Source organism: Phacochoerus africanus, chromosome 6 (genome assembly GCF_016906955.1).
Source record: "Phacochoerus africanus isolate WHEZ1 chromosome 6, ROS_Pafr_v1, whole genome shotgun sequence".
In the NCBI taxonomy this organism is placed as follows: Eukaryota; Metazoa; Chordata; class Mammalia; order Artiodactyla; family Suidae; genus Phacochoerus; species Phacochoerus africanus.
Genome location: NC_062549.1, coordinates 28,914,563 through 28,930,655, shown reverse-complemented (window position 1 = coordinate 28,930,655; position 16,093 = coordinate 28,914,563). Strand labels below are relative to the sequence as shown.

At 33.8% G+C, this 16,093-nt stretch overlaps 1 protein-coding gene across 2 annotated transcripts in view; it reads left to right on the top strand.

Annotated features, from left to right (window-relative positions):
* Positions 1-15,136, top strand: part of EMC2 (ER membrane protein complex subunit 2) — a 54,570-nt gene extending 39,434 nt beyond the window's left edge. Inside the window, exons 10-12 of one of the 2 annotated variants that reach the window (XM_047783415.1) lie at positions 1,046-1,150; positions 10,995-11,082; positions 14,153-15,136. In XM_047783415.1, coding sequence (XP_047639371.1) covers positions 1,046-1,150; positions 10,995-11,081 — 192 coding nt within the window. In that variant the 3' untranslated portion in view covers position 11,082; positions 14,153-15,136. The remainder of the gene's footprint in view (positions 1-1,045; positions 1,151-10,994; positions 11,083-14,152) is intronic. The other variant, XM_047783414.1, reaches the window with a different exon arrangement.
* Positions 15,137-16,093: the final 957 nt, after the last annotated feature.

The following is a 16,093-nucleotide window of genomic DNA, read 5'->3' as shown; positions in this document are numbered from 1 at the left end:
AAAATAGATAACAATTTATTAATAATAGTAAAAATACATAGCGTTTTATGTGTCAGATATTCTTATGAGTTCTATTTTTTTATTTTAAATTATTAAATTCTCATATCAGCTATTTGAGAAGGTACTGTTATTATTACTATTTCACAAAAAGTGAAACTAAGACACAGTTCTTATTAATTTATCCAAGGATGGGCACAGCCACTAAGTGACTGGGCTGGGATTCCCAGGCAGTTGACTCCAGAGTCATTCTGTTAACCACTGCATTTTCTGAAATCCATACCAAAAAGGTAACATTATTTTGGCATTTAAACTCCTTAGTGTTAGACAAGGAGACAGATGGAAAAAGCTAATAACACATGCAAGATATAAAAGAAACCACATGTACAGATGCTCTTAAGAATAAGATATTTTTAAGTATAAGATAAAAATTATATCTTTCTCTTCCCAGAAAAACATAAATTTAAAAATTAACATGATTTTGAGGGTTTACAGATTCTTGCTTGAATCTCAGATTAACAGATCTCAGATTATTTAAATACATTTTTTTTTCTTTTAATGAGAGAGTGATTCTAAACTGATGGAACACAGTTTAGAAACTCTTGATATAGTAAAAAAAGAAATAGATTGGAATCGATCTCTTTCTGTTTCTAAGACTTTTGTTAGCTTACTTTGGTCAGGTCAGTTTACTCCTATGAAACTTAAGCTTTTTTTTTTTCCACTTATTAATGTAAGAAGTTGAACTAAATTTTTCAGGTTCCTTATATTATTCCTTATATTCAGTAATTCTATAATTTTGATATAGGAAAGCTAAATTCAGTACTTAGAAATAATACTAGTAATATCCTACAATATTTAAGTGATAATGGAATTTTCCTTTCAAAAGCTAATAAACTAGATAAATAATACAAATAATTTTAGATATTATTTAAGATATCCTTTATTTTTGCATTACTTTGGATTGTTTTCTATTTTAAAATGTTTTCATTTGTAAACACTAATAATTTTATTCAAATTTATTTTTTTGATGTTTCTTTTTTGTTTTTAGTCTGCAAGTCATATTGCTTCTAATCCAAAAGCAAGTGCAAAAACAAAAAAGGACAACATGAAATATGCTAGTTGGGCAGCTAGTCAAATAAACAGAGCTTATCAGGTTAGTATTGATAGTTTTATATTATCATATGGATCAGTTAACGTATTTCTTACTTGTATATGTTTCTACAAACTACAGAGCCAGGTGTCTACTATTGGACCTTTGTGCCAATGCATCTGAGTCTTTATCAGATGTATTTTAACCATGTAGAATTAACTTATAATTGTAGGATTTTTTTTTTTTCTCAAAAGGAGTCTTTACTATTATAATCTCATGGTTAGCCTTACCATCTCAATTATAATTTTGGCAAAAAAAAAAAAAAAAAATTCTAAAGATCCAGAAAGGTTAAAACAGAGACAGATTGGGTATGTGAGTGTGTTATTAATCAGAGATTTCTCAAGTAATGAAAAAGGAGGAAGAAAAGCCTAGAAGTAAAGTAACTAATGAAAGTTTATGTACTCTGCTTGCAGTCAGAAACTTCTCCACTCATTTCTTAGTTTTCTGAACCTCATTCGTAGAAGATTCTTCAGGAAGGACTCATGGAAAAACACATCTTAACATCTTGCTTTTTATAACTTAGTCTACAACCTTTATATTTGAAGGACAGTTTGACTGTTTATACATCCTTTGGCTTTTAAATACTTTACCTAAATATTAAACATATTGTTCTATTTTTTTTAGGATAAAATATTGCTGTCAGGAAGTATGATGCCATCCTGATTTCCTTCTCTAATGAGTGACTTTAAACTTTTTGTCTGGTTGCCTCAAGGAATTTGTCTTTAAAATCCAGTTGTTTTGCTGTAATAATGTTTTGTTGATTATTCTTGGGTTGGTTCCCCCAAATACACAAGGGACCTTTTTGATACGTGGTTCAGTCCTTTTTTAATTTGAGGAAAGCTGTGGTTAGAATTATGATTTTAAATACTTTTTTACTTGATTGCTTACCTTTTCTTTTTTTAAGTCTCCAATTATAAGCTTATTGGATCTTCTTTCCCATCTCCTACCTCATTCATTTTCTTTCAAATCCTTTTCTATCATTTTCTGTATTTTATTTTCTTCTTTTTCTCCTTAATATTTTTTATGGTGTTAATTCATACTCTTTTTTGTTTGTTCGTTTCCTGTATTTCAATAAGGTAGTTTTTCTAGGGCTATTAGAAAGTTCTTTTTATGGTCTAAGTGAAGCTGAAAATAGGTCAGGGTAAGTTTGCTAGATTGAGCTTTATATGTATGCTTCCTCTTTGTTATGGAGAACTTAAATATGACTTCTCTATATATCTAGTCTTTCTTAAAACTAGGTCTGGTTCAAAATGATTTTTTTTGGCTCCAACCCTCTGTTCTACCCTATGGGTCTACAAATCTTGAATTTTGAGGTGTTGTTCTCAGTTTTAAATGTTAGATTTTGTTGTGGTGGTTTTTTCTTCTGAGATTTGCTGCCTCTGGACATCACTACTTTCCTCTCCTCATTTCCAGCTCCTACCCTCAGTGTTTCTGCCCTGTTCAGTTTGGTTTCAGTTTCTGGTATTTTTTCTTCAGTGTGAGGTTTTCCCCCTCTTGGAAGAGAGTGTCTACTGGAGATTTCACAGATTTGAGGTCTTAATTTATTAGGTTTATTTAATGTCATATTTGCACGCCGTTTTTCACTTATCTTTTTTTTCTTTTTTTCTTTTTTTTTTTTTTTTTGTGTGTGTGTTTTTGCCATTTCTTGGCTGCTCCCGTGGCATATGGAGGTTCCCAGGCTCGGGGTCGAATCGAAGCTGTAGCTGCTGGCCTACACCAGAGCCACAGCAACACGGAATCCGAGCCACATTTGCAACCTACACCACAGCTCACGGCAACGCTGGATCCTTAACCCACTGAGCAAGGCCAGGGATCGAAGCCGCAACCTCATGGTTCCTAGTCGGATTCGTTAACCACTCAGCCTCAACAGGAACTCCTCACACTTATCTTTGATTTGAGTTTTTGAGACTGTCCTGATTTTATAAGCCATTTGTAGATTGATCAGTTCAAACTTTTTCTTTTCTGTTGCTTATAGAGTATTAGGTTGTCCTTTTTTACATCTTCTTGTACCCCCACACAAGAACTTCTGTAGTTTCTGCTGCAGTTAGTGGTATAATAACATTTTCAGGTTTTAAAGGATTTTCTGCAATATAGTTTTTTTTTTAAATAAGATACCTTTTTGGACTTGTTATTCTGGTTTTGGTTTTGGCATCGTTTATTTCTTTGTTTTTGTACTCCTGGTTGGGGAGAGTAAAACAATTCAATGCCTTCACGATCACACTATTTAAAGTCACTTTTACATATTTTTATTGTATATAATAGAGAATGTTCATTCTCTTGGTACATTATAAGTCAGAATATTTATAAATATTAGCTAGGCTGTCCCTCTTCAAATGCTGTTTGAGATAGGTCAGATCTGTAATGGGATTCCATCTGGTGTAGGCTTGTGTAGGTGCAAGAGGGGGTAGATTGTTTGCGATTTAAAGATAAGACTTAGATAATATGAAAATAGTGGTATGCAAATTAAATCATTGTTTTTAAGATATTTTTGAGAAATAATTAGCTACGTAGTGCTTTTTTTTAACATGGCCTGACTATATTTCTTAAATCAATTTTTATTATACATAATAGAGAAAATGCAAATCATAAATGTACATTCTAGTGAATTACACAAGTGAACAAATTGAGGTCAATAAATAGAAGCATAACAGCACCCCCAAACTTTCATGGTGCCTTCTTTCAAATTCTATTCCTTCTATCCCCCTCAACAGTACTAATTTTTAATCTCACAGTTTTGGCTTTGTTTTTTTTTTTTTTTTTTTTTGCTTTTTAGGGCTGTGCCCGCAGTATATGGAAGTTACCAGGCTAGGGGTCAGACTGGAGCTACAGCTGCCAGCATACACCACAGCTCATGGCAATGCTGGATCCTTAACCCACTGAGCGAGGCCAGAGATTGAACCTGCATTGTCATGGTTACTAGTCAGATTGATTTCTGCTGCACCACAACTCCACTTTTGGCTTTTTTTGAGCTTTGTAGAATCATTATAACATTGTCTGGCTTATTTCACTATATATGAGATTTATCCTTGCTAAATCTGTAGTTCATGCATTTTCATTGTAGTTCATGTATATGAATATACTATGATTTATTACTCAGTTGTTGATAGACATTTGGATTATTTCCTGTTTGGGGCAATTATGAATAATACTACACTGAAAGTGCTGTACAAGTTTTTGGTGTATATGTATATGTACTTCTGATGAGTGTATTCCTTTGGGTGGAAATACTGAGTCATTAGATGTACGTATATCTAACTGTAGTAGATATACTACAAAAATTGTAGTGGATATACTACAAAAACTAAAGCTAGGTTTCCAAATTACTTGTTTATAATCCAACCAGCAATATTTGAGTTTTCATAGTTCTATATTTTCACCAACACTTCCTTCAGTTGTAGTTATAGCCATTCTGATATGTGTTATAGTGGTATCTTCATAGTTTTATTTTGCCTCTCCCTTATGACCAATGAAGTTGAATATGTTTTCTCATGTTTGTTGGCCACTTGGCTATCTTTCATGAAGTCTGTGTTTTTCATTGGTTTATGACCTTTTTTTTTTTTCAGTGCTTGGCATATGGGCCTTTTGTTCATTATATATGTAGCAAGACTTTTTAACTCCTTGGTTGCAGTCACTATGATTTTGAAGAACAAAAGTTCTGGAGATTATGTTCAACCTAATCATTTATTTCCTTTATGGTTTGTGCATTTTGTGTTGTTTAGGAAATCATTTGCTACTGATGGTTATGAAGGTAATCTCGTCTCTTTGGAGTTTTGTTTTTTTGTTTTTTTCCTTCTACTTTTCACATTTAAATCCATAGTCCATTTAGAACGTATTTTTATGTATGCTGTGAAATAGGAGTCAATCCTCCACCCCACCATGTAGCTTTCCACTGTTTCTGTCCATCTCTCTTCTGTCATGAAACCCATCTTATGGAAAGTAGTACCTTGTTGTAGTTGAGAGAAGAACATGGGTAATAGATCTGTATCATCTGGCTTCAAAGTTTGCCTCTGACATTTGTTAGATATATGGCCTTGTAAAAATTACATGCCATCTCTGGGCCTAGCTTTTCATCTGCATGATGAATATAATAAAAGTGGCCTAGCTTTTCATCTGCAAGATGGATATGTTAAAAGTTTTCTGAGAATTAAAGGAGTTGATGCATACTTTTCACTGAAGCACAGTAATACACATTGTATTGTGTTTACTAATTACATGATCTAAGTTCTTTTTATTATGTCTGCTATATTTATTGTAATCATAGTAATATTAACAACAATAACAGTTATAATAGCAAACATAGAAAATTTATTATAAGGTTACTTTTGTTGTTTTGCAAATGAGGAAATTAAGGCATGAAAAAGTAAAATAACTCTTTCTGAGATGACATAATTGGTTAATGACAGAGCTTTTTTCAAATCTAGGCAGGCTGAACACCAAAGTTGATGCTCCTAATGCCCACAATATACTGCCTGTATAAAGACATGTCAAGTATAAATGTATTTAAAACTGTAATTATGGTTTTTAACTCCCTTCTTATTTTCTCATGTGAACAATTGATATTCTGCCCTCACTTGTTTCTTTTCTCCTTTCAGACTCAAAGCTCTCCATAGTAACTAAATTAAGAATTTCATTTTGTTTGGGCCTTTAAAAAGATTTTTTTTTTTTTAATTAAAATTTTTTTTTTGCTTTTTAGGGCTGCACTTGCGGCATATGGAGGTTCCCAGGCTAGGGGTTGAATCAGAGCTGCAGCTGCTGGCCTACACCACAGCCACAACAATGCAGGATCCAAGCCGCACGTGCAACCTGCACCACAGCTGACGGCAATGCCAGATCCTTTAACCCAATGAGCAAGGCCAGGGATCAAACCCATAACCTCATGGTTACTAGGCAGATTCGTTTCTGCTGCACCATGATGGGAACTCCTAATTTTTAATTTTTTTATGACCACATCCACAAAATATGAAAGTTCCCACGCTAGGGATGGAATCTGAGTCACAGCTACAATCTACACTGTAGCTGTGGCAATGCTGGATCCTTTAACTCTCTTCTCTGGCCTGGGGATTGAACTTGCCTCCCCACTGCAACCCAAGCCGCTACAGTCAGATTCTTAACCCACTGTGCCATAGCAGGAACTCCTTGTTTGACCTCTTTTTTTTTTTTCCCCTGTCTCTTCAGTAATGCAAGACCAGACAAAATAGCCTTCCCTGCCTTATGAGATGCACTTTAGCACCAGATATGAATCCGTCATTTCAGTATTTTAAACCATTGTCGTAGAGCCAATCTCTATGCTTTAGTAATATTTGCTGTCCTTGCCATTCTTTTTAAAATTTTTTAAAAATTCTATCTTATTAGATCTCTTTTCATAGACTTATTTTATAAAGTCTCAGTGTTCTTTGGAAAGAGCTCTGAGAGTATCGTTTGTGCTCTTCAGTCTTTTTTTTGTTTCTTTGTTTGTTTTTTGTCTTTTTGCCATTTCTTGGGCCGCTCCCGCGGCATATGGAAGTTCCCAGGCTAGGGGTCGAATCGGAGCCATAGCCGCCGGCCTATGCCAGAGCCACAGCAACGCGGGATCCGAGCCGCGTCTGCAACCTACACCACAGCTCACAGCAACGCCGGATCGTTAACTCACTGAGCAAGGGCAGGGACCGAACCCACAACCTCATGGTTCCTAGTCGGATTCCTTAACCACTGCACCACGACGGGAACTCCTGTGCTCTTCAGTCTTGAGTTGTGCACCATAAACTCCGTAGTACCTAGTGATGTTTTACATTTACACATGTTTTCTGAAGGCGTGATTTGCTCTATTTTTTTTTTTTTTTTGTGACTCTAAGGAAAGGATAGTACAAGGGATTTTTGTCAGTTTCTGTCATTTTGGATACCACCCCAAGAAGATAACACATCTCTCAATTTATAATGTTAGAGTTCTGTATAGCAGCCTGAAGTACCCCTCAACTAGGAGTCACCCATCATGCAAAATTTATTTTTGCCTCTGGATCCTAGTAACAGGTTTTAAATAAAATATTTTGGTGCTTTTGAAGTTTTCATATCTGTACTTTTTTACAGAGGTTCTTGATTTTCTTACTGTGTCATATTTCATAAATATTTCTATTCATTGCCTTTTGCTAACATAATGGTTTAAAATAATGACTTATTATGAATCTGTCAGTATCATGTAGGCTTTGGCTCTGCGAGTCTGTACTGGGCTTATTTATATATATGCCTTATGCTTGTGATTCATGGCCTCACTTAAATATCTGATGGTTGGCTATTGGTCAGCTAGGAGTGCTGGACCTTGTAGTTTCTTATTTGGGCATGCTAACTTGGGCTTATTCACATGGTGGTCTCAAGTTTTCAAGAGCACCAAACAGGCAAACTCCAGTGCAGGAGGGTATTTTTGAGTCTCTGGTGTGTCTCATATTGCTAGTATTCCATTGAACAAAACAAGTCACATGATCAACCCAGATTCAGAAGATATAGTATTTCACCTCTCAATGGGAAGGGAAATATGTGGTCATTTGGTAGTTTACTACATCTTTGTATAATTCTATAGTTCCATCCATCTGTTTTTATTTTGACTTTTTCTTGCCACCCCCATGGCATAGGAAAGTTACCAGGCCAGGCCAGGTCTTGAATCTGAGCCTCAGCTGTGACCTATGCTGCAGCTATTGCAACACCAGATCCTTTAACCCACTGCTCCAGGCTGGGAATCAAACCCATGCCTCCCAGGGATTCAGGTCACTGCAGTTGGATTCTTAACCCACTGAGCCACTGCAGGAACTCTGCCTTTTTCTTTTTATCCACTTTATCGAGGTATAATTTACATACAGTAACACAAATACATTTTAACTGTACAGTTGAGTTTTGACAAATGTATACTCCTCTCTCACCACTACCCCATTCAAGATACACAGTTTTCATCACCCCAGAAAGTTCCCCTCTACCACTTTGCAGTCAGCCCCATTGCACATTGCAGACAAGCACTGATTGGATTTTCATCACTATAAATTAGTTTTGCCTGTACTAGAACTTTATATATAAATGAGATCATAGGTTATATACTCCTTTGTGCCTGACTTTTTTCACTCAGCATGTTTCTGAGACTCATTCATCCACTGTTCCATTTTATTTATCTTACTACTTTTCCATCCATATTTTCCACAAAATTATGTAAATTTGTGAATATTATTAGCCCAGCTTATCCTGGCTATCACAATGGATATAAGTCATTGACCTTTGAATGTGATAAGCAATTTTTTATTATTTGAGTGTCCTTTCTGGTCAGTTTTCTTTAAGATCCAACAGGGAATTATGAAAAAAGAGTTTACTTAAGCAAAATCTAACTTTATGAAAATTAAAATGCATAATTTGTGATTTATGTGGAAAGTTAGAACTTTGAAAGTGACATTTTAGTAATTAGATAAATCTCTGGGATCTAATTTAGAACTTTGTGACATGTCTAGGCACATAAACAAGTATAAAGTATATAATAAACATTCCTTATTCCTTATTTTATTATTTTTCTAGATATTTAAAAATTAGAGAAAATGAGATTTTTGTAAGAACTGCTTTCTTTGTTTCTACTTAATAATGAAACAGAATATGGCTACTACTTGCTCTTCATTTAGGTAATTGGTTTAGCATGTTCAGTAGAAGCAAGCAAGTTTGATTAATGCTCATGAAAAACTTTAATGTGAACCTACTCACAATAATTTTCCAGATAAATGCTTCTTTGGGACTCTGTTAAATTCGTCTGTGCTAGTGATCCATATGTTATTTATGATTGCAGAAGTGATTCTGTTACTATCCTTTTGGGAAATGGAAAATTAAATCATGATTTGAGGGGAAAAATAGGATTCCGGCTTAATCAGTTAAATTGCCATATAATGTAGAATAGACAAAATAATTGCATGTCAGGTAAAATTCGAAGTGATAGATTTATATATCTAACTTTCTTTTTATTTGTTCTGACACAAATAAGTTAGTTTAGTTTATTTTAAATTGTATTGGTTGTCAGTAGTGTTGATACACAATCTTAGGTGATTTTTAAGAATAAGCTAATTTTAAAAATCACAAATTTATATTGTTTTTATTACATTTAAGTAGAAACTAAGAAAAATGATTCATTTAAAAATACTTGCTGTGTCTTCAGCTCTACACAAATTTTTCATTTTTTACTTTACTGTTTAAAAAATTATATGTTCTCTTTTGTACCCCCTCCCTGAACCCATCAAAAGATTTTTCTTAGAATTAGACCTTTAAGCATCTGATTAGGAACATTCCTGTTTACTTTTGATAGGCAGTGGTAAAAGAAAAGGCTTTCTGTTCTTGGTAAGACCTTGTGGAAGTCAACTTATCAACTGGGTAATAGGAACAATAATAAGCGCACTCCACATCTTTTACTCACCGTGGGGAATTATAAAAAGGCAATTTTTTAATATGGTGTTGCTGTTACCATATTTTGTAATTATGACCTGTATATTCAGCATTTGAATTCTTTACATTCGTAATGTCTTATGAATGGCTAAGTGATCTTGATTCTTACAAGAAGCTTTTCTTTTTCTATGGCATTTCCTTTAGAAATCAAGATTCAGCCACAGAAGCTAATGGTTTAGGAAGTAGGAGACTCAATGTTAAGCTGCTGTCAGAGAGGTCAGAGGCAGGTTACCAATTCCTGAAGCCTATTGCTTCTATGATGTTACCTGTGCGTGATCACTTAATCTTTCACAACAGGTCACAAGAAGTTTGCCAAATTAAGTTAATTACAAAAGAGAAGGAACACATCATAAATCAAGTACTAAGTACTCAAGACAGCATTGGTATTTGAAACAAAGATCAGTCACTTGAAAGTATATCGAGTGCTTAGATATTAGCTTGAAAATGCTGTATGTTGCTACTACCAAAATGTTAATCAGTACTTTAACCAAGGGAAAAAGAGATAATATAGATACAATATACCTTCCCCTATCTTTACAAGGAACACTAGTAAATCTGTACTGTTAAGTCAAACTGATAAATGATGGGAATTGTCAGTCTAGTTAGAAAACTCATTTTGAAATCAGCATGGGGTATTCAACAGTGTTTCCCCCATGGATTATGCACTGCACTGAATTTAATATGCCATGAATTTGCTTTTAAATATGCAAAGATAGTATTTATGCAGTATATTTTTTTTGTATTATAAAATCCAATCCTTGTTTGGTGTTATAAATTATGACTTATTAAACTAGAAGTGCATATTTTAGAACATGTTTCTATCATTTTCATATGTAGCATAAGCTAGTTCTTTACAGCAGAAACTTAATATTATCTAGTTAACTAATAAATCTGGAAAGTTTTCAAAAATTGCAACCTACTGTAAATAATGTAGAGAAATCTTACAACTTGAAAATGTTAATAAAAGTACTTTAGTAAAAAAGAAAGAAAAAAGAGGAAAAACTATTTTTACCATTGGAATTGTAAAAGTTCGTTTATAAGTCACACAGGAAGAAATGGTTCATATTCCTACGTAAATATGAGCTAAATTTCATTTCTAAATTATGCTTTTTATTTTATGAAGATTTTCTGGTATGAGTTGGAAGGACAGTTTGAAAATCAAATTAATGTTTTCATAGGTTTTACTACTACTTTAAACAGTTTTGCAGGGAAATTTTTTATATACCTCAATTGAAAATGAAAACAATGAAAATGTTTTTAAAACCCAAGTTTTCTTTTTATTGAAGAAAAAGGATATATTTGATTTCATGCTAGTGACAAAATAATGTTAACGCTCATTAACAATTTGAAGGTAAGATTGTGATTTTGAACTTGCCACTGAAATTGAGCCTAATTGCATTTTTTAAAAAATTAGTTTGCAGGTCGAAGTAAGAAGGAAACCAAATACTCTCTCAAGGCAGTTGAAGATATGTTGGAAACACTGCAGATCACCCAGTCTTAAGGTTTCAAAAACTCTTTCACGTTACATTTCTCCCCTGCAAAATTGAACTCACTGGCTTGTGACTTATTTACTAATGCCAGTGCTATTTATATACTGATTTTTTTGTTAAGAAGGCAGTTGTAAAGAGTGTGTTTATATAAGCCTAAAAATGCCATTTACTGCTATGCAGGAATATGTGGAAAATCCATGAAAGAGATTTAGCAAGATTCTTACTGATCGTACATCATTCTTGTGTGTCACACATAAATAATTGCTTTTAAACCACAGTCTTATATAGAAATAACCTTGTTAAATAAACTGTGATAATTTATTGAACTTACATATGAAAATTCTAGATTTTTCTGTTTTACTCAAATAGTGAAAATACTGTTTTTTAACTCAGTTTCTAGTTAACTCTTGTTGTGATAGTAAATAAATAGTGTATATAGCTGATAGAAGTAAAACACCAGCAAATTATTTTCATTGTCTTTATAGTGTCAGGTTTCGCTTTGCATTCCAGTAGACTTTTATTTAATGTTATTCTGATAAATCTCTCTTAAAATAACGTGATTTTCCAAAGATCAGCACTGTCTTTTTACAAAATTTTTGTTTTGCTATAGGACATAATTGAAATTTTTTACCTATAAAATAGTTTAAGGTTCACATATGCTATGATATTCAAACTTAACCCTTATGAAAGTTATGTTTATCCATCTTTCAACGGTAAATTATGTAAAAAGCTATTTAGAGAGCATAGCGAATTGGAATAAAAGGGGTTTCAGTGGCTTAGTTTTTTTTTTAACTTTAAAGAAAAATAAGAATAAATCTAAACTATCTTTAGAAGCAAAATTTTTAAAATTCTCTTATCTCATTACCTCCTTAGTAATAATTAGAATTTTTTCTTCCCTTTTCTTCTCTTTTCATAATAAATAATCATTAATGCTACCTTTAGTTTACATGTTTAATAGACTAGAAAGAACTTTGAGAATTCTTTTCAGACACAAATCATTTTTTAAAATAGATAATTGTTCATTCAAGGCAAATATAATTAGTATTAGTTTGTAATTTCTATATATATTACATGTATAAATATATATAAATATTAGTTAATTACTAACATTATATAGAAATCTGGCATAGTTATAATTGCTGGATTTGAGCAAATGGGGATCATGGAAGAACTGACAACCTGCAAGTCTTAACGAGTAAAACTATTGTCGGTATCAGCTTTTTTAACCTTTTGAGTAATTCTCTTAGTAAATTATTCTCCACATCTAGTCTAATTTAATTTTGCAGTTTTTTTCATTTTATTTCTCCATGAGTAATGAGCAGATGTGAAATAACTCTTCCCAAACTAAAATAATTCTTATCAGCTAATCTGTTATCACAAGATACACTATTTTTGCCCATGAATTTAGTAACCATTTTTAACATAATCAGTCATTTCAGATTTGTTAGCTGTAAGGAAAATGGTGCCACATATTGTTCCACTACCTTTCTTCCCTTTAATCTCCTCCCTTGAGTCATAGAGCAGTGTTTACTTTAGCAGTATTTGTCTTAGTAAGTAATTTAGTGTCCCTCATAACTGTCAGCCTTAGTTTCACTTTAGTTTTTCTAATTTTAATATCTCCTTGCTAGGAATTTTTTAAATTTATCACATACTTGTTAATGTATAACAATGTATAATTTATAAACTTCAATTTAAATGTAATGATAATCTGATTGTGGCAGACAGTTGCCTACCTGAATGCTTTATCTCCTTCTTCCTTGTATCCTTTATTATTCAGGAAAAAGCATAGATCCCTGTTCCTTCAGGAAGTTAGATCCTTATCCGTTATCCCAGCCCCAGGGAAAGTATCGTGATTGATCTAAAACTGAAATAGTTTTGTTCCTTGTAGTCTGTGATATGCAAGGCAGAACTTTTTGCATTGAAGGAGATACTCCATGTTTGTGCTAGCTAATATGGTAGCCACCAGTCATATGCGGCTATTGAGCACTTGAAGTGTATCCGAGACAACTGAAAAATCAAAATTTTAATTTAATTTTAATAGCTGCATGTGACTTGTGGCCACCATATTGGAAAGTGCAGATATCCAAAGTGTGGGGCCTGTGACCTAATTAGGGTTGATGAAATGAACAGAAGCCTATTGGGAAGAGCCTTGATTTCAGATGAAAAAGTCATAAAGGTTTATAAGCTGAGGCTTTCTGCCTCTTCTGACCATGAATACCAACAAAAGGCCCGGAGGTATAATAGCCATCTTATACCATGAAATAACAAATATGAAAATGAAAGCTGCATTTCAAAGATGGTTCCATAGAAAGATTAGGGGGACTGGGTCCCTGATGGCATTATTGAACACCTGAACCCACAAGAACAATTGCCAGCTTCTGCACTAACTACCTGAAAAGAAATAAAACAAAAAAACAAAAAACTCTTGATTGCTAAATTATTGTTTGGATTTTCTGTTACTTTAGTCATATGTGTTTCTGACTAACATGCCCATCATTAAACTTTTTTCTTTTTAACAAATAAAAACTCCTATTTTAGACATGGTTAGAGAAGCTGTTTCAGATTTTGATGATTTAAAGTTAAGTAGATAATTACATATAACCACAGAAGTAATATCTGGTACTAACTCAGCACCTAGTATCTAAGGCAGCAGCAGTAAGAGAAAAGGGATCTTTAGAACTTTTTTCTTTGTCTTTTAAGGGCCACACCCATGGCACATGGAAGTTCCCAGGCTAGGGGTCAAATCAGAGCTGTAGCAGCCAACCTACACCACAGCCGCAGCAACTCAGGATCTGAGCCGCATCTGTGACCTACACCACAGCTCACAGCAATGCTGGATCCTTAACCCACTGAGTGAGGCCAGGGATAGAATTCGCATCCTCATGGATATTAGTTGGGTTTGTTAGCACTGAGCCATGACACACCGGGAACTCCCTAGAACATTTTTAATCATAAGAATATGTTGACTTGGGAACAGAGGAGGATATAGAAAAAATAGAAATAAAAAATTAGTATTTCAGTATGCTGAAGCATATATATATATATTTTTTTTATATATAATTTTTTTTTCCTGTTCTTGCAGCATGTGGAAGTTCCCGGGCCAGGGATTGAACCCACACCACAGCAGCAACCCAAGCTGCTGCAGTGACAACACCAGATCTGTAACCTGCTGTGCCACAGTAGAACTCCTGAAGCATGCAAATTTATTAGCAAATATTTCTAAGAATCTTTTTCTTTTAATGCTCTTATCCATTCTCAAAGCAACTTCATTTTACTTAAGTTTATAGAACTATAGGAGTTTAGAAAGGATTTCAGGGCGATCTGGTTGTACTCCTTTTTGAAATGAGAAAGTGAGATTCTGAGAAATTAAGCTCTTCTGTGCCACAGGAGTGAATAGGACCAGTATGTCAGGGTTCCCAAGTCATTGTTCTTTCTGTATATTCTAAGACATATGTCTAGTCTGTGATACTTTGTTCCTGTTTTAGTGTGATAAAAATGAGAGCCAGATATATCCAAGGGACATTATTTGTTAGTAGAGCAAGGACTAGAATTCAGATTTTTCTACTTGTAAAACAATGGTTTTTAATTAAATTGAATTTAAACTAAATTATTCATTAACCATGTTACTTCATTTATAGTCAATTTGAGAACAATCTCACACTATTTAGAACTATTTCAAACCTCTTTCGCTTTGAACCTATGATTTATCCTATCAGCTCATTCTTGGCAAGTAGCCTCTTTTATAGACTAAATTGTGCCCCCTTCCCTAAATTTCATATTTGAAGTTCTAGCCCTTGGTGCCTTCGAATGTGACTTGACCTGGAGATAGTCTTTAAAGTGGCATTAAGTAAAATTAGGTCATGTTAGTGAGGCCTAATCCAATATGATTGATATCTTTATAAGGAGAGAGTAGGACATACAGAGGAAGGACCACAGGAAGATGAAGAGAAGACGTCCATCTACAAGCCAAGGAGCATTTCCTCAGAAGAAATGAACCCAGCTGACACCTTGACTTCTGGCTTTTAGAACTGTGATGAAATAAATTTCTGTTGTTTTAAGACACCCAGTCCTCCGTGTACTTTATTGAGGCAGCCCTAATTAACTAATATAGCTATCTTAATATTTCACATAGAAAAAGAGAAGTCATCAGGTAAAATACATGCTTTGTATCAGACATTCTTATGCCAACTTCACCTGTTTTCTCTTACAATAAAAGAAAGTTGCTTCTACCCTTTTCTGAGCTATTTCCTACCACTTTCTCTTTTTTTCATGCTTTATGCTCCTTCAGTTTCATGGATTTGCCACACTTTCATATATTGCAGAGCTTCCTGACTTCCCCAAAACTTTATCTCTTTTCTTTACACTGTCCTTAAACTATTTCTTTTCATTATCTCTTCTCTTTTTTGTTTCAACTCCTATTAACACTAAAATATGCTCAGTTTGCTACCACTTTCAAAAATACCTTTCTTCATTTCCACAATCCCCCTCCAGCTACTGCCCATTTCTATTTTTTATAACCAAATATCTTCCCTTGTATAAACTCATGTCTGTTTTCCCATTCTTTAAATTGTTCTAATCTGGGCTTCCCATACCCCCTGCATTGTTCCTTTGAAATAGTTTAGTTCCGTGTCACCAATCTAGTGGACATTTTCAGTCTTTTAAATCATGACCATGTTCCATCTATTTTATGCTCTGTTATAATCTCAGATCTATCCATTTTTCTCCATTTCTATTGCTGCCACCACCCTCGACCAAGCTACCATTATCTGACCTCTGGACTGTAACAATGGCTATATAGTGCCTTTACTTCCCCAGTCCATTTGTTAATACAATTGGAATATGAAAAAAATCATTAATAATGCCTTTTACTCTCCTCTCTTTAAAACTCTTCAGTTTTTCTCATTTGCTGCTTTAAACATTACCCTTTAGGTTCTATGTAGTATCAGAACCAGGAAGGAAGATTTGGATTTTCTTAATTGTGAACTATCTTTTTCTGCTCTTCCCCTTTATTTTTAATTTAACT